The sequence below is a fragment of the Hyperoodon ampullatus genome (assembly GCF_949752795.1).
Source record: "Hyperoodon ampullatus genome assembly, chromosome: 1".
Classification (NCBI taxonomy): domain Eukaryota; kingdom Metazoa; phylum Chordata; class Mammalia; order Artiodactyla; family Ziphiidae; genus Hyperoodon; species Hyperoodon ampullatus.
Window position 1 is genome coordinate 213349566 of NC_136914.1, and position 26111 is coordinate 213375676.

Below are 26111 nucleotides of genomic sequence, written 5' to 3' on the forward strand. Positions count from 1 at the left end.
TTTTTTCAGCCTTACCTATGCTACTTGATTTAAGGAAGCTTAAAGTCTCCTGCTAAGATCCCACCTTGTAATTAATTCTACCAGTTTTTACTGCACATAGTTTGAAGTTCAGTGCATAAAGAACCATGATGTTTCCCCCCTTGAAGTAGAAGTCTACCAGGCCTTGCCCCACGTCGTTCCATGAAATACAAGAAAATCCAAAATACAATTAACATTTTATTAAAAAAAAAAAATAACTAACTCACCACTTGGGACACCAAGTGTTTATGACAAACGAAATAAATGCCCTGGGATTAGAAAGACAATAAGACTCAAAAGACCTTTAGTTCTCAAGAACCAGTGTTAAAGAACTCTGATTCAGAACCCCCAGAAATGAGGCTGAGAGATGATAGGTGAAATGTTCCAACCTGTGTTAACCAATGCCATCAGAAGAGAAGAACGGGCAACACAAAGAACGGCACTGGCAATTTTAAGAGAAGAAAGAGACCACCAGACACGAAATTTGCCCCTTTTTTCTTGGAAAGGGCCTGGACATCGAGCACAACTTAAAAAAACAGGGACTAAGAACATTATACTAAATAACTCTTCTCTTAAAAATCGCCTCACCACAGGACTGACTCTGTAAACACAGGGTAATCTTGTTTCTATGGTAATGTAAAATGTCAGTTAAATCTCAAAAGACACTTTTCACTGTTCTAAATTACAGGATTTGAAACATTTTTTTTCTATGTAATACAGCATCACTTAAAATTTTATTTAAAAGCAATTGGTTCTGGCCTGCTTTAGCCTGAAAAAAGTCCTTAATTTACTGGGAACAGTGCCTCAGCTTGGTCCCAAATGTTTTCCCCGTTACCGTTTCTCAAAAAACCATAGATGGTTTTACACAGTTGAAGACAAGGACAGTTTAACCCCTGACGCTGCTAAGAATCAGATAGGAGATGACAGCCAGGAGTTTAGACCTTCTCAATCACCAAAGCCATGTGATCAGAGGGACAGGGCCCTGCTACCTTCACTTCTCTTCCACCAAAGTCTCCACATCAGAATCTTTTCACTTAAAAAGCTTGATAAAGCAACTGCTGAAAACTTCAAGGAAGAGACACAGAATACCCCTCAATACAGCAATGTAATGTTTACAACCAATAGACTTCGGTCTCCAAACAAGTCTTTTTTGTTGTTGTTGTCGTATTATTTCCTTTGGCTCTGCAAAGGGACAGAGCCTCCTCTTAGCTGAAGTTTCCCTTCACAGAACCCCAGTCCTTCCTTTTGCTTGTAAACAGACTCACCCTTTTACAGAGTTGCTGCTTTAACGAAGACTGTAACGAAGCAGGATTGTCACCAAGGTCCATATTGACAGGAGAGTCTCTAGATGAAGTTTGTTTCCTAACTTGCTCCTTTCTTCTCCCATTCCTAGGGTACCATTCAAACACCAGCGTCCCCCCAAAAGAAGAAAGTTAGTTATCCTCTGTAGCCAACCTACGTATTCCTAGAAGAAGCTAGGAATAGAGACGCCAATTAAGTAAGGTTCAACCCCTGTGTGTCCCCCACTGCTTGGAACACGCGTTCAGAGATTTCTGAGGCCACGGAGCAGCAGAGAGGGAGGTGAGTGATGTCTGCCGTGGCAGTGAGGTGGCAGTGGCTCATGTGCTTGCATGGATTTAATACTTAGTCATTGGTGCAGGTGCCTCAAAATATCTCTTGCAGGTAATAAGCAGGATAAAAATAAAGAGCAGAGTTTGCCAAAAACACAGGCAGCTCTAGGCATGCTCTTGACTGTATAAATGAGTCAAGGATTCATAACACTTTTTGTCTAGCCCTCAGGCAAAAACCCAGCAATGGGCATCTGCTCCCTGTTTACGCCTTACTGAGCCTTTGCCACCAGCTGGCCGGATGGCTTTAGGCAAATCTGCTTCTTTAGTTTTCATGGCAGAAGTCCTTCAGAGTCACTGAGGTTTTTTTTAATTGGAAAACTGTCCAGCCCCAGTCTGTCTCTGAACTGCAGCTCTCCCCTGGACTCTACTGATAATCACGTGGCGGGCAGTGCAGGGATTCATGCGCCCTCAGGCTGACTCGTAAGGACACTGAACCAAGCGCAAGCACCTTTCTGCTTGGTCAATGCCAAAGACACAGCAAAGCCCCAGCCCCTGCCTCTTCCTGCTGAGAGCAGAGCCCTCACTCGAAGCAGGAAAGTGCCACCTGCATCAGAAGGGGGCCCCCCACCATAGTGACAGTTCTGCTGCCCACCCGTGGCCCTGAAGGAGACCGGGAATGACCGCTTACCTTGGCTTTCTGGAGGACGGTGCCTTTGCCCGTGACCATGACCGACAGAGGCCTGTTCTTGAGCGCAGTTGCGGAGTTGACTGGGGTACAGTCCGGGGCAGGAGTCGGGGTGGCAGCTTTGGGCTGTGGTGACAGGAGAGAGGGAGGGCTGAGTTCAGCGCGGGGAGGGTGACCCAGTCCCCAAGCCCAGTCCAGGAGGCCCTGCAAGCAGCTCAGAGGAACGCGGCTCCCGAACTCACTCGGGGGCTCACGTTCTCCAGGTGGGTGGTGTCTACAGTCGTGCCCAGCGTCACGGGCCCAGCCTCCGCCTTCTTCAGGCTGTCCTTCACCTCCACGATGCTGAGCTCCAGGTCCACGCGCCTGCGCTCCTCCACCCTGCACTCCTCGTCGATCTCCTTCAGCTTCTCCTCCAGGCTGGCCGCCGCCCCCTTGTCTGCAGAGAGAAGCCAGTCGGCTGCAGGGAACAAACAGCCCTTCAGCCAGAAGCCCCACCAGGGGGAGGGCAGGATTCGCACACGCTGTGCTGGAACAGGACCCCAAGTGGCCCTGGACCACAGGTCTGGCTCCAACACTCAGGGCTGGGATGGGCCTCTGGGTGATGGGCGGCCTCCCAGCCCAGGTCCTGTGTCTGCACTCTACAAAGGCTGGGGAGGCCCCAGAAGAAGAGCTCTGCCTTCACAAGAGGGCCCGAACCTGAGTCCTAAGTCGCTTCTGGTAGAGAGACTCTCAGTTGTTTGGATACCTGCTGTTGTGACAGTGACCCCCAAGGGACAGAGAAGCTTAATTAATGACCCTTGGAGGATGGCTGGGCCGTTGCAGCCTGCCCCACACGGTTCCCTCCATCCTTCTGGCGCGTGCTGCTTCCCTGGGCCTAGTGGAGCAGTGGTCCTCAGCCCTGGCACCTTCTCAGCCCTGTTTTATGCTTCCCTCTTCACCCTGGAGTTCTCAGGTTGGTCCTATAGCACCAAGAAATGACGACTTATGAAGAGTCAATCCTAGGAGCTCGCTGCTAGAGGAAAGGATGGTACCACGTGTTCAATATAGAATCCTGAGCATGAGCGCCTGCTAATGAGGAGTGATGAAAGTGCTCTGAAATGGACTGTGGTGATGGCTGCACAACTCTGTGAATACACTGAAAACCACCTGTAAATGGGTTATCGTATGGTCTGTGAATTCTCTCTCGATAAAGATGTAATATTAAAAAAAAAAAAACAAAAAAAAAAAACAGCAGGTCACTTTGTGCCCCCATGACCTTCCACCACCAATCATGCTATAAGCTTCCCAGAGAGCCCAAACCTGTTTGTTAGTGTGAGTCTGCAGTTTAAATATTAAATGAGCCCAGAGTTACTCTCTGAAAACGAAGTCAAATGCTGCTGAAAGGTCTTGGGAGAGACAAGGTGCTAGGAAACGGCTGAAGAATCACATGAGGATGACTTGGAAAATAATCTACAAGGATTCAGATTTCTTTCAAATGAACACAAACTTAAGGTGCTTGTAAAGAAATGACCAGATGAGGCATGAGGGATGTGGTTAATGTGGAAACCATGACCCAGGGCTCCCGTCAGCCAGCCCAGATGGCAGGAAAAGACCTTGGCACTGCATTAGAAGATAGGCCAAAAAATATTCATTTGTTTTAAGTGAGAATCAAACATTTCAGGTCTAAACACAATTTTTAGAGAATTTCCTCCTTTAACCAGCTTTTCCAACTACGTCCTGGTACAGGACAGCGACCCTTCAGACAGGCTGGAGGGGGAGGACTTTGCAGGGAGCATCCACCTGTGCCAAAGGCTGACGGGGCTGCAGCCCAGGTGCATAGATCCGGATTCTTCCCCCGGAAAGCCCAGGCCCCTCCGCGGGCCCTCTCTGCTGGGGGGCCCCCTTACCTGTACACTTCAACAGGGTCTCCTTCAACTCCCGTTTCTCCCTCCGGAGCTGAGCCAGGTGCCCCCGGATTTCTTCCTTCTTCTTCTCAAGCCTCTCCTTCTCCTCTGTGTACCGCTTCACCTCGGCTTCTGTCCTGTTCTTGCCAAGTTTGATCTCTACAGACCCAGAGAGGGGAACCCCCGGGTCAGCCAGGCTGGCCCCTGAGGGCTGTCCCACCCCACTCTACAGGCTCAGATGGAACCCAGGGCTTTGGCAGTAGATTAGAGCTGGATGCCAAGCCGGCCTAGCACAGACAGCAAAGGAAATGGGGCCCACCCTTTCTTGGCTGTGTGACGTTGGGCAAGTCCTTCACCTCTCTGAGCCTCTGTTTCCTCATCTGAAAGGGAGGGAATTGGGCTAACTTCTCCAAGCCCTTTCCAAAACCTTCAACTCTTATCTAGCACAGGCACCTGCACTGGTTGCCTTCAACCTGTCTTTCACAGGTGGGCTGGCCCCGGCTGGGGCGACGGGCACAGTGTCAGGGCAGCTCGGTGGGAAGGAGATCTTCTGCTGTTCAGTCTGGATTCTGACTGCCGTGATTCCCAGGGAAGGCTCCTCAGGTTCCTGACCCTCCTGCTGCATCTGCTTTGGGAGAAAGCAAACAGGACCCAGCTGGCTGAGGCACCCCAGAAGGTGAGGCCAGCTCACCTGCTGGGGGACCCCCTGTACCTGCAACTCGGGGTTCTCTGGAGACTTCACGAGGGGCTCATCGGGGGTGGGGTTCAGGTCTGCAGGGAGGGCCTCGGCCGGAGGGTCCGGCTGGGGCAGCGTGGGCGAGGAGGCCTGGGCCTGTGCACCACCGGAGCCGTGCAGGAAGGACTTGACGGGCGTGAGGTCCAGGTATACACGGTCGGGGTCAGGCTCACTCGGAGCGTCTGTCGCAGGAGCGGCTTCCTCAGGGGCCTCCCCCTGCATAGGGAAGAGACGGGGGGCTTTCTCCACTGCCTCGGCTCCCTGGGCTCTGGAGGGGGCCCTGCCGCAGGCCTCCTGTCCCCTCCCTTGTGCCGGAGTTCACAGGGCCTCCTTCCCAGGGAGCCTCCTGCTGAGCTGGAGTTAGAAGGCCTGGGTCTGCCATTCAAGAGCTGGGGGACCAGGAGACAGTACTTCATCTTCCCAACCTCACTTCCTCATCTGGAGAGAAGAGACTAGTAGTACCTCCCTATCAGGTGGCTGGGATTAAATGAGATAACCCACAGAAGCCCTGAGCACAGAGGCCCATGCCCAGTGAAGGAAACCTGCTGTCAGGGGGATTATTCCACCACAGCTGTGAGCCTCAAAGGCTAATGGTGTCTGGACAGCTACAAGTAAAAGAATGAGATAGAACATTTCCTCATACCACATACAAAAATAATCTCAAAATGGATTAAAGACCTCAGTGTAAGACCTGAAACCATAAAACTCCTAGAAGAGAACATAGGCAGAACACTCTTTGACATAAATCATAGCAGTATCTTTTTGGATCTGTCTTCTAAGGCAAAAGAAATAAAAGGAAAAATAAACAAATGAGATCTAATTAAACTTAAAAGCTCTTGCACAGCAAAGGAAACCACTGATGAAATGAAAAGACAGCCTATGGAATGGGAGAAAATATTTGCATATGATATGACCGACAAGGGGTTAATATCCAAAATATATAAATAGCTCATACAACTCAATATAAAAAAATCAAAAAACGGGCAGAAGTCCTGAACATTTTTCTGAAGAAGACATACAGATGGCTCATAGGCGCATGAAAAGATGTTCAGTATCACTAATTATTAGAGAAATGCAAAACAAAACCACCACAAGATACCACCTCACACCTGTCAGAATGGCTATCTTTACAAAAGCCTATAAATAACAAATGTTGGCGAGGATGTGGAGAAAAGGGAACCTTTGTGCACTGTTGGTGGGAATGTAAACTGGTGCAGCCACTATGGAAAACAGTATGGAGGTTCCTCAAAACAGTAAAATAGAACTACCATCTGATCCAGCAATTCCACTCCTTGGTATATATCCAGAAAAAGCAAAAGCACTAATTTGGAAAGCTATACACACCTCAGTGTTCATAACAGCACTATTTACAGTAGCCAAGATATGGAAGCAACCCTAGTGTCCAACAGATGAATGGATAAAGAAGATGTATGTATGTATTATATATGTGTGTGTCTGTATACACACACACACACACACACACACACACACACACACGGAATATTACTCAACCATAAAAAAGGATGGAATTCTGCCATTTGCAGCAGTATGGATGAACCTAGAGAATATTACGCTTAGTGAATAAGTCAGACAGAAAGATAAATACTGTATGATACCACTTATATGTGGAATATAAAAAATAATATAAACAAATGAATATAGCAAAACAAACAGATTCACAGATACAGAGAACAAACTAGTGGTTACCAGTGGGGAGACGGTAGGTGGGAAGGGCAAGATAGGGGTATGGGATTAAGAGATACAAACTGCTATGTTGATAAGCAACAAGGGTATATTGTACAGCACAGGGAATTACAGCCATTATTTTGTAATAACTTTTTTTTTTTTTTTTTTGCGGTACGCGGGCCTCTCACTGTTGTGGCCTCTCCCGTTGCGGAGCACAGGCTCTGGACGCGCAGGCTCAACGGCCATGGTTCATGGGGCCAGCCGCTCCGCGGCATATGGGATCTTCCTGGACCGGGGCACAAACCCGCGTCCCCTGCACCGGCAGGCGGACCCTCAACCACTGCGCCACCAGGGAAGCCCCTGTAATAACTTTCAGTGGCATATAATCTATAAAAATACTGACTCACTGTGCTGTAAGCCTGAGACTAATATAATATTGCAAATCAGCTCTACGTCAGTTTTTAAAAAAGGCTAATGGTGTTGCTGCTCCCCATCCCACCGCCACACCCCGCACCCCTGGCACTGACCAGGGTGGTTAACCAGCTGTTTTATCTAGACAAGTCCCCAAGCCAGGCAGACGGCACCGCCCCACTATACAAAATACGACCTCGTTGCGCCTCGGTTTCTGCACTGATGGCCCTGAGGGTGACCTGGAGTCCATTCCTCTTAGGCACCATCTAACGATCTCTGGCGTTGAGGCTTGGCAGGAAGAGGATGGGCAGCCCCAGGCTGCAGCCCAGCCGGTGCCCTTACCACAGCCGTCAGCTCCGACACCTCCACGTCATCATACAGCAGCTCCTGGTGATGCTGGCTGGGCAGGCCGTCAATGTAAGTGTTCGGCTCCGAGAACTTTCTCTGCATCAGTCTGGAAGACATGGCGAAAGAGGATTCAGGACAGGGTGCTAAAAGCCACCAGTCTCAAAGGAGTCATAACAATGAGAGGTGCAGAGAAATCTGTGGGCTGTGCAGGAGGCCTGGGGACTAGCTCTGACCTCATTTTAAAACAGATTATTTAGGGGTATCCCCTCCCTCTCTCCCCAGGGCCTTCTTACTAGAACTCCTGGTTGTGAATTTCTCTTCCCGAAAAACGAACTTCCCTCGCCCCGTACCCCTCCTCTTGGAATCCTTTTGCCATCTTCTCGCCCTGATTTCTCCTTTTCAGGATCTCCTTCCAACAACGACAGAATCCTTTCTCGCTTCATCTTCACAATACACTTGGCCAGCACAGACCAGATGCCTTCCCCATTTTGGCTCAGCCGGCTTCCACCCATGCTACTTCTACCCCCCGACCCAGGACCACTTCTCCCCGAGTCCCAGTTTGCTCATCTCGGAAGCAGAAGTACCACCCCTGCCCTGCTTATTCCAGGGTGTGCTGGGACCCAGCGATGGAGCCATGGGGAAGTGCTGCCTTCACAGTAAGGAAAGCAGAAGGCCAGGAAAGGCGCCAGCTCTGCCTTCAAGAGCTGGAGAGCGTCTCATGAGAACCAGGGATGCTGTGGCTGCCCCCGGGCCAGAGGCCTGGCTCAGCTCTTTGCTGGGCCTCCTGCAGGGCTGCTCCCTGGCCCTGGCCTGCCTGCTGCTGGGTAGAACAGGGCCCACCCTGAGTTCCCAGCTGCCACCCTGCTCGACTGACCACCAGAGGCCAGCCTGGGCCTCGGTCTAGAAGCATGGCTGGGAGTGGGAGGGTGCAAAGCAGGAGGCCCCTTAATACTCACAGCAGAGAGGTTTTGGCGGCGCTTACGATACAGGAAACCCTATCGGCATCCACATAGTCATAAGTGAATTCTTCTGGGTCTGTCTTGGAGCCCGACTCAGAGAGCAGGAGGCCTAGCCAGTGGCCCATTTCCTCGGAAGACTTGGCCTGGGAGGAGGCCGAGAGGGACATGAGCAGGGCTGGAGTGTGCTGCCTGGTGCCCCACCCCTGCCCTGATGCCCACCCCTCTCAGGGCAAGGCCTCTGAGAGGCCTCTGGGGCCATGCTCTTCATTTTCACTAGCATATCCCATCCCCCAGGGTCCCCAAATGATATTTCCTGCTACTAGTGACACTCTGGTGCCACCTCAATGATGCTGTGGACATTTGTCCCAAGTATCACATGTGATGTTTATAAACATGTATTTCTGGAAGGCTAATGGACCGGGAGAGGACTGTTAAAATGTATGTATTTTAGGTCAACACCTCTATTTTATGAATGATCACATTTCAGTTTACAACCCTAGTCCATTTATACAAGACTACCTGGATCCCTAAGAAATAACAAAATTCAAATTTATTTTTGTTTATGGTTTCAGTAGTCAAGATGTCTTATACACGTCACACCAGGTCAGCTGCCTCTGACAAATCGTGAACTAAATTCCAGTGAAGTTGGTGCCTGATTTTCTCCAGGGGACAATGCATTCTAATCAAATATGTATTGTTTCTATTAAAATGCCAACAGGGTTTCTGGGCTTTATAATGAGAAAGAACTGGGAATTCTATAAATACTACAGGTTTACTTTCATGAGGAAAAACAGTCACCACGCTGGCATTACACAACACCACTCTGCCACCTTATTGCTCTTTTCTCGCGATCAGAGGGGCAGCTAAAAGTGCAGTTTGACATGTAGCTGGTTTCCTTTCCCCACTCATTTTCAAGTGGATTTCTCAATACAGCTTTTCACGGGCTGCGTCTAGTTCCTGCTACCACCATCCCTGCCCTGGGCGATGGTAACAGCTTCCTAACGGGTCTCATTTTATCCCTTCCTGTCCCCTCTCCTCCGTCCCCCACCCAGCAGCTGGAGGAAGAATCTTGGAATCCAAATCTGAACACGCCACCCTCCCTTGAAACCCTTTAGGCTCTCCCACTGCTCTTAGGATCAGCCCCCACTTCCCTCCCCACCTTGTCCCACAGGCTCTCCCTACACCAGCCCCCATCCGCCCAGCACGCAAACTTTCCTACCTATCCATAGCGCCTACCCCACTGCTGAGTGATTACTAAGTAATCAGTTGGGCAACCACTGAATAATATCCCACTCTCGTACTAGCATGTAAGTTCCACGACAGGGAGTCTGTCTGGTTCACCCTATCACTGTGCTGAATAGGTATCTTATCAACAGGATGGATGGATGCAGGAATGAGTACAAGCTTGTCCCTGGGAAGCAATTGGGATGTGGCTCTTTTAGCCACCAGAGGGCAGTATTGGAGCAAAATCTGGATGAAGATCCCTGGATACAGGACTAGATGAACAGGGGTGAACGGGTGTGTGCTTAAGTGCTTGTAAAGCCCTCTGGCTCAGGCCTGCCCGGCTCATTGCAAGGCATGAGGTCACCTCTTATTTTTGTAAATATAACATCGAACAGAGGATGGGGAGTGGGAATAATGTAATTGTGTCACAAACCGTATTATTCCCCCCCAGATAAGCCCTAACAGTCAGCATTTTTACGTACTGGCCCCCATCTGGTGATACACAAACGAAATCACAAACCCGCTTTGAGTCCCCAGAAAGTTTTTCCAGCAGCTCAGAGTTATAAATACTCCTCCTGCCCTAAGTGCAGGAAATAGCTCATTGTCCCGTTCCTATAACACAACCACCCTGAGGTCAGAAAGGGAATGGAAATTTTTTAAAAATGCAAACAATCTCAGGCAAAGGAAGTAAAAATAAAGGGTGGCTAAGTTGACTCTCTCATTGTAGGACTGCGGTCCTCAGGACCTGCGGCAAACAGCCGTGACCACGACCTCTGCCCCGGCCGTGCCTCCCCACTCCCACCCAGCCAGAGGCCAGCGGTACCTCGAGCTTGGCCAGCTCTTCGCCATCGTGGAGGATGCGGAAGGAGTAGAGGTGGTCGGGGCTCGGGTCCGGCACCACCTCACAGCCCACCAGGCTGAGGGGCTGCTGGGCCGCCTTGCTGCGGTTCCGGTCCTGGTAGAAGTACAGGTGACTGTCCCTGACGGAGCACCAGCGCGACTTCCACTGGCTGTTCACCAGCACGTTCAGGTAACCTGCGGGGTGGGACGCGGCTTCAGGGCGGGTGGGTGGCTGAGGGCCGCCCTTGCCCCCGGACCCCTGGAGAGGCTCCTCCAGATCTCAGCTCCAAGGCTTGCCATGCTTTGCCCAAGAGACTTTCCTGCCTCGTAGAGGCTGTGAATTCTCCTTTGTGTTCGCTGCTAGATCCTTTGAAGGTGGGCAGCACCGTGCTACTGGGTTTTGAAAAAGGCCTGTCCAGAGGGAAGTGAGTCCAGAGGGGAGTGCCCTGCCTAGACCAGGCAGAGAGTGTGTGTGTGCGCGTGCGTGTGCGCGCGTGTCTGTGCATACGTGTGCGCGCGTCTGTGCATATGTGTGTGCATGCATGTGTGTGCGTCTGTGCACGCGTGTCTGCATGCGTGTGTGTGTGTCTGCGTGTGTGTGTGCAGGACCGAGGCTGGCACCCCCACCCCGGCCTCCTTGTCTCCCTTCCCCCGCCCCTGCCGGCCCAGGCCACCTGCAGGAAGCTCGCCCCAGCCAGGGTGTCCTGGCCGCAGGTGCGACCCTCTCACCTCCACAGCCTTAGCTCCCTCAGCTCCCCTGACACCTTGCCAACCCCGGTCACTGGGTCTCAGCCTGCAAAGGCCTTCCCCCTCGGCCAGCTCCTCCACGTCCTCCTAGAGATGGCTGGCCCTCCTGGGTCCTGCCCTCCCTGCTCAGTCGGCCTTCAGAACACTTGAGTCCTGGAACAGCGACATTCTCCGCGTCCATGTCAGCCTCCCAATGGGACACAGAGCTTGTCAAGGGCAGAAACTTGCCACGTTCGTCTCCAGCGCCTGGGTCTGTGCCCCTTGGCCTCTCCACCAGGGAGCCCTTCTTTCTCCACCGGCACACAGGGGCTGCCAGTGCTGGGGTGCACCCATCGTGTAGGCCTTCCTTGGTTTTAAATGGTTGCATGTGTTGGGTTCAGCTTCCTCCCCAACTTAGATGAATATGTACGGAGCTGACACCGTGTGCCAAGCACAGCCTTGTCCCTGGGGCTGGAAAGATCCGTAAACATCCAGTCTTCAGGCCCCTCTGCCTGCCCCACACACCGTGGGTTGACATCTCTCTGTGCTGCTCACCTTCCCACAGGCACTGGCTTACAAAGCGGATGCCTTCTCCATCCTAAGGGGCCAGCAGCTGCTCTGAACCGTAGCCTGGAAGAACTAGGCCCATGCAACAGGGTCAAAGTGCACGGCCACCTTCGCACCCAGTCCAGTGCTGGACACTCAGTGGGGATGCTGGATTTCTCAGGGCCACGAGACCATCACATCACAGTAGCAAAGTGGAAGAATGTGAGCCCAGGGCCCAGGAACTCTGGCTCGTTCAGGCAGGCGCCCCACTCACCCATCACAATTCTCTGGACCAAAGAGAGGCGGGGAGCTCGGACACCGAGTCCTGGGAAGGAGAGCATCTGTGTTCTCTCCGGCCCTTCCCCAGCCACAGGGGACAGGAGCATGCTTCCCTGCTGAGTAACTGCCAGCAAGAACCCAGCCACATCTCCCAAAGTGACTCACTGGGACCAGGCTCCCAGGCCCAACACCGTGCCCTCTGAGGCCACAGGGGCTGGCAGAGCTGGGCCGTTACCTGGCACCCTGGCCAGAGAACCAGGAGGCTCCAAAGGTAGGGCCCTGTCTGCTGCTGCCTTCCTATTCCTCCAGCCCACCCTGCCAGCCGCAAAACACAGAGCTGAACTGGGACTCAGGAAAAGAGCCCAGGGCTGGTACATGGGGTAAAGGTACACGAGGAAAAGGCCCAAAGATGGACAGTAGTGGCCCTCAGGCTCCGGGGGGTAAGTATAGCAATGAGCTTTGAGTTGGAAGCCAGGATGTTTCCTGGGAAAGGTCTCTCCCTCTGTCTCTCTCTCCTGTCATCAGTTTCCTCAAGGCCGAGTAAGGGCAGCAGAGATGACCTGGAGGGCCTCCCAGCACCCACACATTCCCTCTGTACCATCCCCTTAACGGGTCTTACCAGTGCCCCCTCAGAGTCTTTGCTCCTGCCCGCGGGGGCCATCCCAGCCCGTTTAGCTCCCACCCGGCCTTGGCGGCTCAGGCCCAGAAAGCCATCCATCTCTGTCTACAGAGTAAGAAAGGTTCTTTCTGGGCTTCCCTGGTGGTGCAGTGGTTGAGAGTCCGCCTGCCAATGCAGGGGAAACGGGTTGGTGCCCCGGTCCGGGAGGATCCCACATGCCGCGGAGCGGCTGGGCCCGTGAACCATGGCCGCTGGGCCTGCGCATCCGGAGCCTGTGCTCCGCAACGGGAGAGGCCACAGCAGTGAGAGGCCCGCGTACCACCAAAAAAAAAAAAAAAAAAAAAAAGTTCTTTCTGTCCCTGAGTCCTTGTAGCTACTAAGATGGCACAGTGTGTGGTTATGGGTATAAGGCCATCATCTCTGTTGAGCTGTAAGCTCTCAGGACTGCGTCCTCCACCTGCTTGGGCCCCTTTCCCTAACACCGTGCCTACCGTGCTCCATACACATCGATCAGATGAACATATAACTTTAAAGACCGTTAGGAGGACGGCCATCAATTACCCATCACTTCCGCACACTGCAGCAAGAGGGTCTGGTGAGGCATAAAGAGATAACCTGCGGCGAAGATCAGCGGAAACCGGGTACCGTGGGCTCACTTGCTCAAGAGGTGCTACAGCAAAACCCCAAATCCCCGTCCCGGCCATCGGAGCTGCCTTCCTGGAGACAGGCTGCGGCCCAGTGGGGGAGCCCGCCCTCTGGCCCAGGAGGCGGCTGTTGAATCTTACTGGATGTCTCGAAGGACCTTTCCGGAGGCTCCAGCGAGGTAGATTTCTTCCTGCCCAGGTTCATTAGGTTGCTCAGTTTGAGGCCAGCAGAACATTTCTTCTTGACTGTCAAGATGAGAGAAAAAACCTTCAGCCTTGCACACAGCCTACCGATGTGCCCTCATGGGAGACGGAAAAATGAGCAGACCTGTCGCTGTCCTGTCTGCCCCTCCCTGTGTGCGCACGCGCACACACGCGCGCACACAGGTCTGTGCCCCAAACTCGGATCCACGGGCCAGTCAGGTGTCTCTAGAGGCACACCAACCTCTCTTACAGAACATGTCAGCTCTGGAGAATCTTTACAGACTGAATTGGCTCAGAGAGATCTGACCTAGGGTTAGCAAACAAGAGATGAAAGAATATTCTACCCCCAGCAATTCATGAAACGTAACTTCAGTTTGGTCCTCCCTCCTTTTTTCCGGGATCTATCAGCTGTATACTTCTGAGCAGTTTAGAAACTGGAGGCATGCTGGAATGAGCTGTTAGAACTCTGTAGGGTTGAGCCAGACAGCCGAGCCTCACAGCCCGGGATACCACCCCTCCCAACCCTAGGCCGAGAGCCAGAGCGTTTGTACCGTCTTTGGTCTCTGGGACCTCAGGGTGGCCATCTATGGGGCTTCCATACTCCGAGGCTGACAGGTACTTCTCAGTTATATCTGGCTGTGGAAGAGAGAGAGACAAGTGGGTGATCTTGTCTGGGAATGGTTACCTGGGAGACGACAATTTAAGGGAAAATAATAGATGACTCTTGGGTGTAGGCTAGGGGTCACCTTGGAGTCCAAGTCACTGGTGGGACATGGCCAGGCTTCCCTGGGGCTCCCTGAAGGACCTGCCTTTGCCTTCCCTTGTGAGGTTCCCCACCCCATCCCAGAGCGTCGGTCCCTTCTTCAGGCCACCGCATATCCTTGATCATGAGTTCTCAAGATGACTCCTCCACTTGGTGTGACAGCGGCTCCGTAGCCAGTGGGCAGGGCAGGTAGCCAGCCCCAGGGTGCACGAGAGTCAGCATCGCAACTGAAGCTGGGACCCACCCATACCAGGACGTCTTTTGAGAGTTGACTGTACTACCAACGCGGCAGGCCTTGGAGAAGGGCTGGCTTGTCTTCACAGGGTCAGACCACGATTTGAATCCCAGCTGGAGCATTCTCTAGTGCGGCAGGGCCTCTCTGAGCCCCACCCTGTATGTGTATAAAATAGGGATAACACCCCTGTCTGCATTCTCAGGGCTGTTGGGGGACTAGAGACAGTCCCTAGAGTAGACGCTCAGAAGATTCCAATCAGGCTCCCTTCTAGAACCACTGACTCCAGAACACCTGGAAAACAAGCCCAGCGACTCCCAACCAACCAGGCCTTCGCTGAGGACCAAGGACTGCTGTACCTGGCCAGGGAATCTGGGTGCTGCGTCTTTAGGGAGAGGTCTTGTTTCTCACCCCAATGTGAAGGAATCTCCAAGTTTACTCTGACTTTGGTTTTCGTGTCAATGACCAAGGAATGAATAAGAATGAAAACATCAGCCCCTCTCCATCACTCTAGAAGGCTGTGGGTTTCCCCCATGGGGGTGGCCCGTGCCTTCCCAAAGAGCAGAGGGCCTCCTCCCTGCTCAAGGCCTCTGCCCACCCTCTGCCTTCCTCCCTGCCAGGGGTGGGGACCCCAAGATGAGCCACAGGGACCCTCTGTGCACAGCAGCGTTCCGGGCACCCCCCTGGGGACATGGAATGTGACCCCGCAGTGACAGCCCTCCCCTCAGCCAGCACCCAGCCCAACGTTTTCAACTTTGACCCTAAAGCAGGGGTCCCACAGCTCCATGCAAATCAGCAGTAGGGCCCTTTGGTTGCCCCTGAAATTCTACTGGGGACTAAGTGGGAAGGAAGAGCCTCAAAAAATAAATCTCCCTGCCCAAGAACGGAGGCAAAGTGACTTTTGTCCCAATAAACCTTCCCCCAAGCAAGAAAACATTGTAGGCTTCTATTATTCTCATCAGTTTCCCTGCCAAGCTGAAGCTACTGCGCTTAGCCAAGCACTGTACGTTTCTTATCAACTGGGCTGAAGTGCAAGAGCAAAGCTCCCCATCTTAACACCTTGAATTTTATGGAGACAAAAATGGAATTCAACTCTCTTTCAGGCAGGGTAGAGGCTTACTTTCGGACAACTCAGGCGCTGGGCATCTGGGGTGTACTGGCTTCCCTCACAAGCTCCTTCAGAAGGCAGGCCACTCACCTCCTGGATGACCTGAACGAAGAGGAAGACGCTTCAGGCCTGCAGCCACGGCCAGACCAAAGCTGGAGCCCTCCTAGCTACGTGTGGCCTCGGGACCCAGCCGGGGAGGGGGCGTGTTCCTGAGGCCCTGTCTCCTGCAGGCCCCCAGGTGTTTGGTGGTGTGCCAGGGAAGCGGGGCGGGGAGGCAGGGGGCAGGGTTGGCAGCAAAGCCCAAACAGGGCGCGGGCAGCCAGCCCTCAGCTCCTCTCACCCCATCCTGGGCAGGGGGTGGCTGTTCACTGCGGGGGTAAAAACCCACATTTGCCAGATGGCTCTCTGGCTCCGTGGCTCTGGCTCTGGGGGCCGTGGGGCTCTCTGTGGAGGGTCTGCATGCTGCCTGGGACTCCAGCCTGGATGCTGCCTTGGTCCAGGCCAGGCTCCCAGACATGCCTGTCACACTCCACCCCAGCTCCCCCGGGAAGGAGCCTTTGAACTGGCTGGCGATGCCTCACTGGAGGCCAGAAGGCAAGTGGATTTCAACTAGAGCCCAAGTCCAGATGGCTGGGAAGGTCACAGACCTAGCCCTGCGATCCATTTCCCTAAGGCGGACCGCTACCACCGACGACGCGGGAAGCCCTGTGAACTTGAAGGATCACAGACACCTCACCCCCGACCACGGCCATCCCTTTGAAAAGGCTGGGGAGCCAGAACTGCAGGAGCCCCTGGGAGCCCCAGAGCGGAGCAGGCCCACTTCCCCCGCAGCCTGGCGCCTCCCTCACCCGGAGCCACTGCTCAGCTTGGTCCTTGCTCTGCAGGCCCAGCACGATCACGTCGGCGCTCATCGGTGTGATCTTCAGCTTGTGCTCCTTCTTCCGCACTTGCTTCTCCTTGTGCACCACACTGCTGCCCAGCAAGTTCACATCCAGCTGAGGACTGTGGTCCTTGGAGGACTTGTAACACTGGAAGAGGGGAGAGGTGAGACGCTGCTTGGCCAGGTTCAGAGGAGGGGCCACTGGGCAGGGCAGGACCCGCTGAGGGGTGGGCTCTGCACGACACACCCAAAGGCCGGACACCCCTGTGCAAGTGCGGAGCTGTCACCTCCAACACTGGCACCGCGTGTCCTCGGCGTCAGAGTGACCAGGCAGCTGTCTCTGTCTCCCTCAAGCCTCTTCCTCCCGCTTGCCAGAGATGCCCCAGGGCCCTGCTCATCCAAGCTGCTCTAATCCCACTGCAGACCACGCCGCCGGCTCCTAAAATGGGTCCTCTGCAGGCGACTCCCACCTCTCCAGGGTGGAAGGCGCTCTTCCCAGTCCTCTGCCTCTCTGCTGCTGTTCCTTGCTCGGCTTCCCCGGTAAGGGGTCCAACGGGGATGAAGGCCAAGTTTATCATCCGATTCATTAGGAGATGATGTGTTAGCAGAGAAAGGAAGCGACTCTCTTCCCTACCAGAGGAAATGCATTACCCCTCTGTTTCTCACTTGTACAATGGAGGTTCTTTACGGGGCTGCTTAACAGGATTTACCTGAAAAACACCTGCACACAGCAGGGTGGGTTGTAACCAGTGAAGAAGCGGTGTTTATAATGACTCCATGGAACTTCACGTGGGGACATAAAACCAAATGTTAATTTAAAGTAACAAGAAACGGGGCTGTCGCCAGAGTACTATCTTCTCATTCCCTTACGGGTCTCATCTTATAATCAGTCATTCAGAATATTCCAACTTTTGAGAAGATACCAGTGGTTCTCATGCTGCACGTGAAAGCAAGAGCCACAGCTGGGGCTGGGGGCTGGGGGCTGGGCGGGTAGCCCTGCCTGGGCAGCAGGCTCCACCCCAAAAGGGCTGTAAGGAAGAAGGAGCCCACAGACCAGGGGACAAAAAGATCCCCGGAAAAAATATCTGTGGGATGGGATCGGGGGGGAGGGGAGGGAGCGGTCATCACAGCCCCCTTTGAAAGCCTGCTTCCTCCTTAAGAGAAAGCACGTTCATCCACGCACACGAAGCTCGGCATGGGATTTCGGGCTGCGGAGAAGTAGAACCCCCCTGACGCAACAGGCTCTAAGCACCTGGCATCAGGGACCACCCGCACCTCCACTCCGGGGAGAGGAGGACACTCACCAGGAGCCTGGTGTCCTTGATCACGCAGAGCTGCTTGGCCCACTGGCCCAGCCACTTCTTGCGCCACAGGAAAGCACAGATGCGGGCGTCGCGCATCAGCTCGATGCTGGCCTCAGGCGAGGGCCACTGGTAGGGCGCCGACTTGCCCTTGCTGCTCTCATCCTCGTCGTAGGACTCGTAGGAACTGCTCACGGCCTCTCCGTCCTCTGCAAGGAAGAGCCCTCCGTCACAGCTCCAGCGGGCAGGGGATGTTCCGAAACAGGCTTTGCTCCTTCGGGAGGGAGGGGAGCAGGCAGGGGCAGCCAGTGGTCCCCAGGCCACCCCGCCCCCTCCGTGCCCTCGGACCAGCCCACAGTCACCAACCACACACCCAGGCAGACTTGCCGGCCCCCAAGCCCCTGAGCAAAGCGCCTTGGAAGCTGCCTCCGGCCGCAGACACGGGGGACGTAAAACCAGGAGCCCCCCCTCTTCCTCCTCAAATCCTGTCGCCTCAGACCCCACGGAAACCTCTGACCAGACACGGCCCTCAGACGCCTGCTCTTGAGAAGTCCAGTGCCCCTGCTGGGGGCCTCCATTTCCTCCGCTGAAGGATGGAGCAGTGGGGGTGAGATCGCTTCTAAGGGCCCAGGAGGAGAGGGTCGCCGTCGGAGCCCAGAGCTGGGCGAGCCTCCAGCAGCGGCCCACTGGGCCTGCCCTGTCCCTGCTTCTGTCCCGGGAGCAGCAGGAAGCTGTGGCTCCGTGGACGTAAAAGATGAAACAAAGCACAGCAGGAGCTGGCCCTCCCGGGAAGGCGGCCACCCTCGCACTCCTAAAGGCTCTCCTCACAATCGCAGCCCTTCTGGAAGATCGGCTCATCTTCCACAGGCTCCGTTCTCTTTCCCTCCCCACAGAGCACCTCCCGTCACGAACTTAGCGTCTTCGGCTCATCCCCACCTGCTACCCTTCCTTTCTAGCCATGAGCCACCCTCACGTTTTTATTCTGTTTACAAGAATCCCAAAACGCACCAGATTGCACCCGATCCTGTGCCCGCTCCACAGGCCTCGGTTTCTGCCTCCACCACCCTGCAAGAATTTCTCTGTTCCCCAGGCCTCACTGCCCTATTTAAGGCCAAGAAAAACTAGGTGCAGAAAAAAATCAGTCAATCAAACCCCGAAATGCAGGACACGGAGAAAGGAGAACCTCAGGGTCCAGGTCCAACCCCTGGCTCAGCACAGGAATCCTGTCTGTCGTAACCCTGCCCCAGCCTCTGCTTGAATGCCCCCGTGGACGGGGAGCTCATACCCCCCGATTGCTGGACAATTCCTTCCATTACTGGGCAGCTCTAACAAAGTCACATCTACTTCCCTGTGACTTCTACAGACACGTTCTGTCCCCTTGAGTCAGAGTGAATGAAACCTCTCTTTCTTCTCCACAATACCCATCAGAAAAGAGACAGCCCATGGGGTCCCCCATCTTCTGTTCTCCAGAAGCCTCTTAAACTACCTGCATAGCTAGGTTCCTGCAATACTAAGAAAACAGAACCGCATTTGAATTAGAATGAGGCCACGGCCACGGTTACTCTGGCTACAATGCCAATGAAAATGTGTTTTATTTTGCTTTAATATTTCTAAAAGTAATACTTTGACTATTTTAATATCAGTCTTCTTGAAAAGCAGTGTGAGACTACTCCCCTTCCTGGCTTAATAAAAAAGTTGCATAGTTCACAATTTTATACCTATTAAATAAACAAAGATTGAAAATAGTGGTGCTACCCAGTAGGGGACCCTGAACTCCCTCATATGGCTGGTGGCAATATAAATTAACACCAGCCTCTCAGGAAACAACCTGTCAGCCTGTTGTTTCGAGAGCCGTAAAAACATTCATACCCTTTGACCCAATAATCCCAGTCCTGGGAGTTTATCCTAAGAAACTAGTTTTTTTAAAAAGGAAGGAAGCGGGGAAGGTTACATGCATTAAGATATTTATTCAAGTGCTATTGAATAGTCAGCAGAAAGAGACTCAGGAAAGTCCGATCTCATCCAGCATACCATGCAACCTACCATGCAACCGTAATCAGTGAAAGCTCTGAAGACTAGTCTGCAACTTGACAAACTCCTTAAGATAAGATGGTAAGTGAGAAAGCACAATTAAAATTACCTATGCAAAGAGAACAGTACCGAAAGGCTCAGAGAGAACTCAAGATAGTTGGTTTGATCTGGTGGTAGGATCCGGGTGATTCTGTAAAAAATGTCCCCCTTGTCAGCACTGCATTAGCTGCACAATAAATGAAATAAGAATGATGTGGTCATTGGGATAGCTCCTTCCGTGATAAAGATTAATAAACGAGGCTAGAGTTTAGTGTGAAGAAGCTGGCCGAATCCGCCCCCGCTCCTCCCCGCCCCTGGCTGTTTTGTGCTTCTGGGGTTGCCCCACATGTTCCATGGAGAATTCTAACATCTGCCCCTCTGCCTCCAAGGGCGACGGGGATGCTACCTGGAACAGCTTGGAGGAAATCTAGGGCAAATGTATTGGCCATTTTATTTATCTCTAGGAGTGATCATGGCCCAACCATAAATGGAGGGTATTCTTAAATAGGTACTTGGCTTCTAGAGGTCGCAGGATGAACAGGAGTGAAAGGCAGGATGCTCAGATAATTCCATACCCCTTTTTGCTGTCCCCAGGTAGAGACTGCACCCACTGTGTCCCGTGGCATGTCCTCGGGAACAGAGGGCAGGACAGCCATGCCACGCTCTGCGTCCTCTAGCCATCTGTTCGGATGCTACAGGCAGGGGTCTGCAGAGGGACAGCACACGGCGTGCGCATGCAGGACCCATGCAAGAGGATGGGAAGAGGGCGGCAGCCACCCTCAGGGCATGCACCCCGCCTCAGAGAGGGCCAGGCAGCAGACACGGGGTCACCGGCATTCCCGCTCTGGGACAAGCAGTACCCAAGGTGATCGTGGCATAAACAACTCCTTCAGGCACCTGCACCCATCTGGGGACTCCACTGGGGGGAAATCTGCCAGAATGATCTGTGTGGTATCCAGAAGAACAAAGGCAAGAGGAAGAGAGAGAAGATGAAGAGAGCGGCAGACCCGAATGCAGAGACACAAAGAGATGTGGCGACGCGGCTGCCCTCCCACCAGAAGTTAGTGCGTTCCCATCGGAGATGTGGGCTTGTCAGGTGTACCCCAGCCTGGCCAAGGACGTCATTTCCCAGCCCCTTCCCATCCAGAGATGTGACTTCCTGCCACCAATGGAATGTGGGTAGAAGCACTGGGTGTCACTCTGGCTGGTGCCTTTAAGGAGCACATAGAGGTTCTCCACCCTTTCTTTGTGGTGGATTCTGTGGCCTCAGAAGGTGACCAAGCCCACGCTGGACGGAGCCTGCTGACCAGTAACGCCCAGCTGAACTATTCTGTGAGTGAGAATCAGATTTGCACTGGGTTACTCTAAGTTGCAAGAGGGGTCGTTTGTTACAGCAGCTGCCGTTACTGATGTCTACTGTCTCTAGCAGGAGACACCAGCAATGCAGGAGCTCTACCTAATAGCTCCTGCACAGGCTGGCAGGGCACTTACTAAACTTGTTCAGAGAGAGGACCTGACCCAGGGAAGCAGTGAGTGGACTGCTGATAAAGCAGGCCAAGAGGCCAAGCAACTGTTCTTTTTCAGGAAGTCAGCAAAATTGCTGTTGGCCAAAGAAGTAGAGCGAGGGGCAGGAGTCCAATGGTCATTTCTGCTGTTGTGACCTGACCTGTGTGTCCCACTGGCCAAACAGGTGTGGGGGACAGCAGGCAGGAACCAAGGGCAGGCCGGCTTATGAGGCAGGGGAGGCCCCCTCTGCGTGGTAAGTATGACCAGCTCCCCAGAAGTCGTCCTCCGTCCTCGGGCTGGCAGGGGACAAAAGGCAACTGGGCTTCTCCCCACCCTCCTTGCTGACCTTGTGATGACCCCCTGGTTCTGGATAAAACCAATATGAACTCCCAGTCTAGAGACAAACACCGGAATCCTCTGACTGCTTGTTTGTGTCGAAATGAAGTGTCTGCCCCCACCAACAGGCCCCCAGGAGTGTCTGGGAGGCAGGCCCCGGCTGGCACGGACCACACCCCAGAGAGATGGGCTTCAGACACATGGAGGTGCTCCCCGGGGTGAGTCACTGCTCCCACCTTCCAGACGCACCCAGACAGCCCCACCGCGCTCTCAGCTCCAGTCTGAAATCACAGTCTGGCCGGTGACTTGGCAACACCTCACAAGCTAAGTGATGTCTGTCCACAAAGCCAGCCTCTTAGAATACAATTCCTTCGTGCCAAAGAAGCCCTCACCTCCCACACGGTTCCCGGGACCGCAGACAGTAGGTAAAGTGTGAAGAAAGAGGACAAGAATCCCATGTGGCTCCAAGTGACTGGTCCCATCTCATCCCAGGGCCAGTTCTTTGTGACACCAACAAGGTCCCCCTTCGGTCAAGTTCATTCCCACCACCAGGGATCCTTACCGCTGACATCTGCAAGTTGCTTTATGCTTTCAAAGACCTTTCACTTACAAAAGGAAGGAAAGAGAAGGAGGTAAGAAAGGGAGAGTGAGGGGACCAGAGTCCAGCTACCTGGGAGAATGGGGTCACAACCATCTCTTTCTTCCAGAACCTTCAAGGCCTTTCTGTGTTATAGAATCCCCACAACGAGAGCATTTCTATTTCTGATCCAACCTCATCAGGCTGAGAACCACTGGCCGAGGACAGATGACTCCAGCGTGAGCCCTGCCCCCATAGCAAAGGCCATCTACCTAGGTTAGGTCAGCCACAAACAACCCTCCCCTCCAAAGGCTAGAGAAAAGTCTATTCAGAGAAAAGCCAAAGTCGTTACCAAGGCCTACAGCTGCTTTCTGTGTCCCCATCTCCCATCTCTCTCCCCCAACCCCACCTGCTCCTGCCACAATGGCCTCCAGCCATGCCAGTGGCTCTCCTGCCTCAGGGCCTTTGCACGTACTGTGCTGTTTAGAAAGTTCTTCATGCAGGTATCAGCCCCACCCAGTTCCCACTCCATTTGGGAATCTGCTCAAGGTCATGCTATCAGAGAGGCCCTCCCTAATCTAAAATAAAATCCCTCTCCAGCCCCTGCAGCTTTCCATCCTGACAAGTTATCACCACCTGACACATCCTATGTTTATTTGCTGTCTGTCTTCCCTCACAGAATCTAAGTGCCGTGACCACTGAACCCCACTGAATCCTGCGTGCTGCTGAGCTCCTGACTCCTAGAAGCATGCTGGGTACATGGTGGGAGCCCAGTGACTCTTAGTCCAGTGAAAGAACCTGGAAACTGGGCTCTGGCTCAGCCTGACCACATTTCCATTGCTTATGGGGCCTTGTGCCTCTCGGCCAACACACCTCTTCTTTGTCACATTTCTGTGCTGAATCCAGCAACATCCAGGCAGGACCACAGAAAGCATCAGACACAGTAAACCAGCTCCTTGTGGACCACCCCGAGCCCCTCCTTGCAGGTGGGCTGGGTCCGTTGTAGGTCTCAGCACCCCCAGCAGACCAGAGGCCAAATGCTCTGTGGCCAGTTCTCAATTCGGGCCATGCTCTCTAGTAAGAGCCGCCCAGGCTGCCCTGTGTTTCTAGCCAGGGTAAGCGTGCCGGTCACCACCAGAGGAGCTGGCACTGGCATCCGTGCAGGAAGTGATCGGACCCCCTCCGAGCCCCGTCCCCAGGATGTACCATTGAGGGATGTGTCATAGGGTTCAGCCTCTTCATAGTAACCCTCTGGAGACTCGGTCTTTGGGGTGGAGAGCTGTTTCCGTTCTGGAATCTGTGGTATGAACAAATAAAACAAACATGTTCAGATACGATACACTGGGAACAACTTGGAAGTAACCCTTTGGGTGGAAGGAGAGGGAACCGGAAGAAAAAAAATGCCCAGCTTGGACGTCAAGCAAGTCGAGAGGGAGAACAGGGGTTATCGTGACTCCCATCAGCCACCCCATCCACCGTGCTTGGTTTGCATCCAGCTGGAGGGCTGTGGGCGCATAGCTTAACCTCACCAGGCCTCAGCATCCCCCCCGCCCCCTGCAAAATGAGGCTCCGATGCCCACCACACACACAGTATCATTGTACACATGACATAACACACTTGAAAGGCCAGATGGTGTCAGGCTATCGTGGTAGCTATGATGGCTTCTACATAGAAGACACTTTCTACAAAGACGAGGGCTGATCAGGGGTACACAGAGGAGGAGGACCAGGCTTCTAACTCCCAAACTTCTCCCATAACAAGTTCAGTCATTTGCTCGGCAGATACTGGATGGCTCCCACAGACTAGCTGAGGGACACATCCAGATGGTCAGGAGTCAGTCCTGAGAAAGTCTTAACTAGATGCTCACAGCTCCTTATCAAGTGCTTTAATAGACAAGGTCAAAGCTCCATGGGAGCCTGGAGAGTGTGATGAACATTTAGGACCAAGGAAGGATGCTCAGAGGACAGGACCACCCAGCATTTCTTACATGGCATGAGGGTGAATGAGTATAATTTGAATAGAATAAAAAACATATGCAACTGTGGAGAAGAACAGAGCATGAAAATCGTTCTCTCCTCCATTATTCCATCTGTAAGATGGGCACTAGACTATGAAGGTAATATCATAAGCAACAGCAGGGGAGAAAAAGAGGTAGACGGTGGCATGAATATTACTATATATAGGTCATGAACGTGTAAGTGTCCATCCACACAAGTCTCTGATGTCTTTCTGAATCACAAAGTCCCTGAAAAGGGCCAAGGGAATATTCATGATGAGAACAGAAATGGCAAAAGCTGAAGTGCATTCCCAGTCCTGGTTTTGAGAAGTCCTTGTGCTGGGTGTTCCACGTGAGGGGCAGGCCTGGACCTTCGGGGGGTGCCAAGTGAAGACAGAGGAAGGCTCTTAAGGTAAAGGGGGCGCAGGGAGATCGTAGGAGAGATGGGGCCCTGACCTCGGACGGACCCCTGGGCTGCTGGAGATTCCTTGCCCCACCAGGAAGAGGGGCAGGAGGTGGGGAAATCTAGAAACCTTTGCCTTGGAAAATGAGCTTCTCAGGGGGACCTATGACAGAGAGAGCTTCCCTAGTCCTGGCCCAGGTGATGGTGGGAGAACAGGCAGCGTGGGCTCACGTCCCCGTGGGACAGTACTCAGTAGGGACCACAAGGGTGTCAGTTCCCAGCTTCCCCCGGGGGCAGAGTAATGCTCCTGCAGCTGCTGCACAAAACCAGGCTCCCCAGAGCCAAGTCTTCTGTGGCTTGGTGACTAGATCTATTTCTATGATCTCTAGAGTGAATGTAACTAGGTTTGAATCCAGCCTTTAGGAGTCCATAGATTTAACCATGGGTATGTGACAGCCTCTCTGGGTCTCACTTTCCCTCTTCATAAAACAGGAATAGTACTGGAGTTGTCTTGAGGATTCAAGGAGACAAAACGTGATGGTGCTTCCACAGGGCCTGGCGCATATCCAGTACGAGGAGAGGCTGTTGTCACCGTTGTCTGGGGGCCTCCACAACCCAGGCGCCCTGCAGGAGCCAGGTTACTGGATTGCTGTCCAGCAAGCTGAGACAGGTCCACGTGAAGAGGGTCAGCAGAGGCCAGGCCACCACCTGGCTGCCATACCACAACCTTCGAACTCCATCTGGCCCGACACCGAGAGAGCTGACCCAAGTCCCAGAGGCAGGCTCTGAGCAGCCTGCAGCCCCAGCAGGTGCGACACGCAGCATGCAGGAAGGAACAGAATCATCTGCTCATTTCCTAAGCAGCCCAGCTGCGCTGCGGGCCGGCTGCGGAAGGGCGACGGCTGTGAGCAGTACCTCCGGCCAGGCTCCTCGCTGGGGCGAGGGCCTCGCACACGGTGGACACATCTGGTAGCTGCTAGTGGATGATCCCTCGCCTTTGCTGCCCCTGGCCTGGAGAGACGTCCCTGCTCCTCGGCCATTCCTGGCCCCTCGGTCAGCCAGAGGAAGGGCTGCCTCTGAGAGCCAGCTTCCTGGGGTCTGAGGGCAAGATGTCTCCTTACCTGGGCCCCGACAAGGTCTCTGCTTTTGGGTCCTGGGGCTCAGGCTTCCTGAGTGGGCTGGGCCTCCAGCTACAGCCTCCAAGAAGCCCCACTCCCCATCACGGGGTGTGGGAACCCTTGTCTTGGTGAGGACATGGAGATCCCATCCGGAGGGAAGCTCTGAGCACCCAAGACCTGGCTCTGGTCTGGATTCCCATGATTAGAACACAGGACAGAAGGGGACTGAACCCTCCTGCGGGAACTCCTGCTGGGTCATTATCCCCACAGGGGGCCTGCCCTCCCATCTCAGAGTGGAGCACCAGGGGGTGTTCCTTGAGAGTCTCCCAAGCCTCTCACTGTGAAATCATCTGTAAATGGATCTATACAGAGAGGCAGATAGGGCAGTGGGGCAGGAATCTGACCTTCGGGGCTGGGTTCGAATCCTGACACTGGCACATC

The 26111-nt window shown here is 53.5% G+C and overlaps 1 protein-coding gene across 10 annotated transcripts in view; it reads right to left on the bottom strand.

Moving 5' to 3' along the window:
* Positions 1-1298: 1298 nt before the first annotated feature.
* The window catches only part of AFAP1L2 (actin filament associated protein 1 like 2), a 31108-nt gene continuing 6295 nt past the window's right edge, over positions 1299-26111 (bottom strand). The window contains exons 3-18 of one of the 10 annotated variants that reach the window (XM_079717508.1): positions 23359-23449; positions 20594-20677; positions 17667-17872; positions 16331-16510; positions 15495-15584; positions 13931-14015; positions 13317-13421; positions 10345-10556; positions 8295-8440; positions 7333-7444; positions 4870-5109; positions 4611-4776; positions 4161-4316; positions 2529-2710; positions 2278-2400; positions 1299-1407 (exon numbers count right to left, since the gene is read on the bottom strand). In XM_079717508.1, the coding sequence (XP_079573634.1) occupies positions 1381-1407; positions 2278-2400; positions 2529-2710; positions 4161-4316; positions 4611-4776; positions 4870-5109; positions 7333-7444; positions 8295-8440; positions 10345-10556; positions 13317-13421; positions 13931-14015; positions 15495-15584; positions 16331-16510; positions 17667-17872; positions 20594-20677; positions 23359-23449 (2205 nt within the window). In that variant the 3' untranslated portion in view covers positions 1299-1380. Of the gene's footprint in view, positions 1408-2277; positions 2401-2516; positions 2711-4160; positions 4317-4610; positions 4786-4848; positions 5110-7332; positions 7445-8294; positions 8441-10344; positions 10557-13316; positions 13422-13930; positions 14016-15494; positions 15585-16330; positions 16511-17666; positions 17873-20593; positions 20678-23358; positions 23450-26111 lie in introns of all 10 variants that reach the window. The other 9 variants (XM_079717506.1, XM_079717504.1, XM_079717510.1 and 6 more) reach the window with 9 other exon arrangements.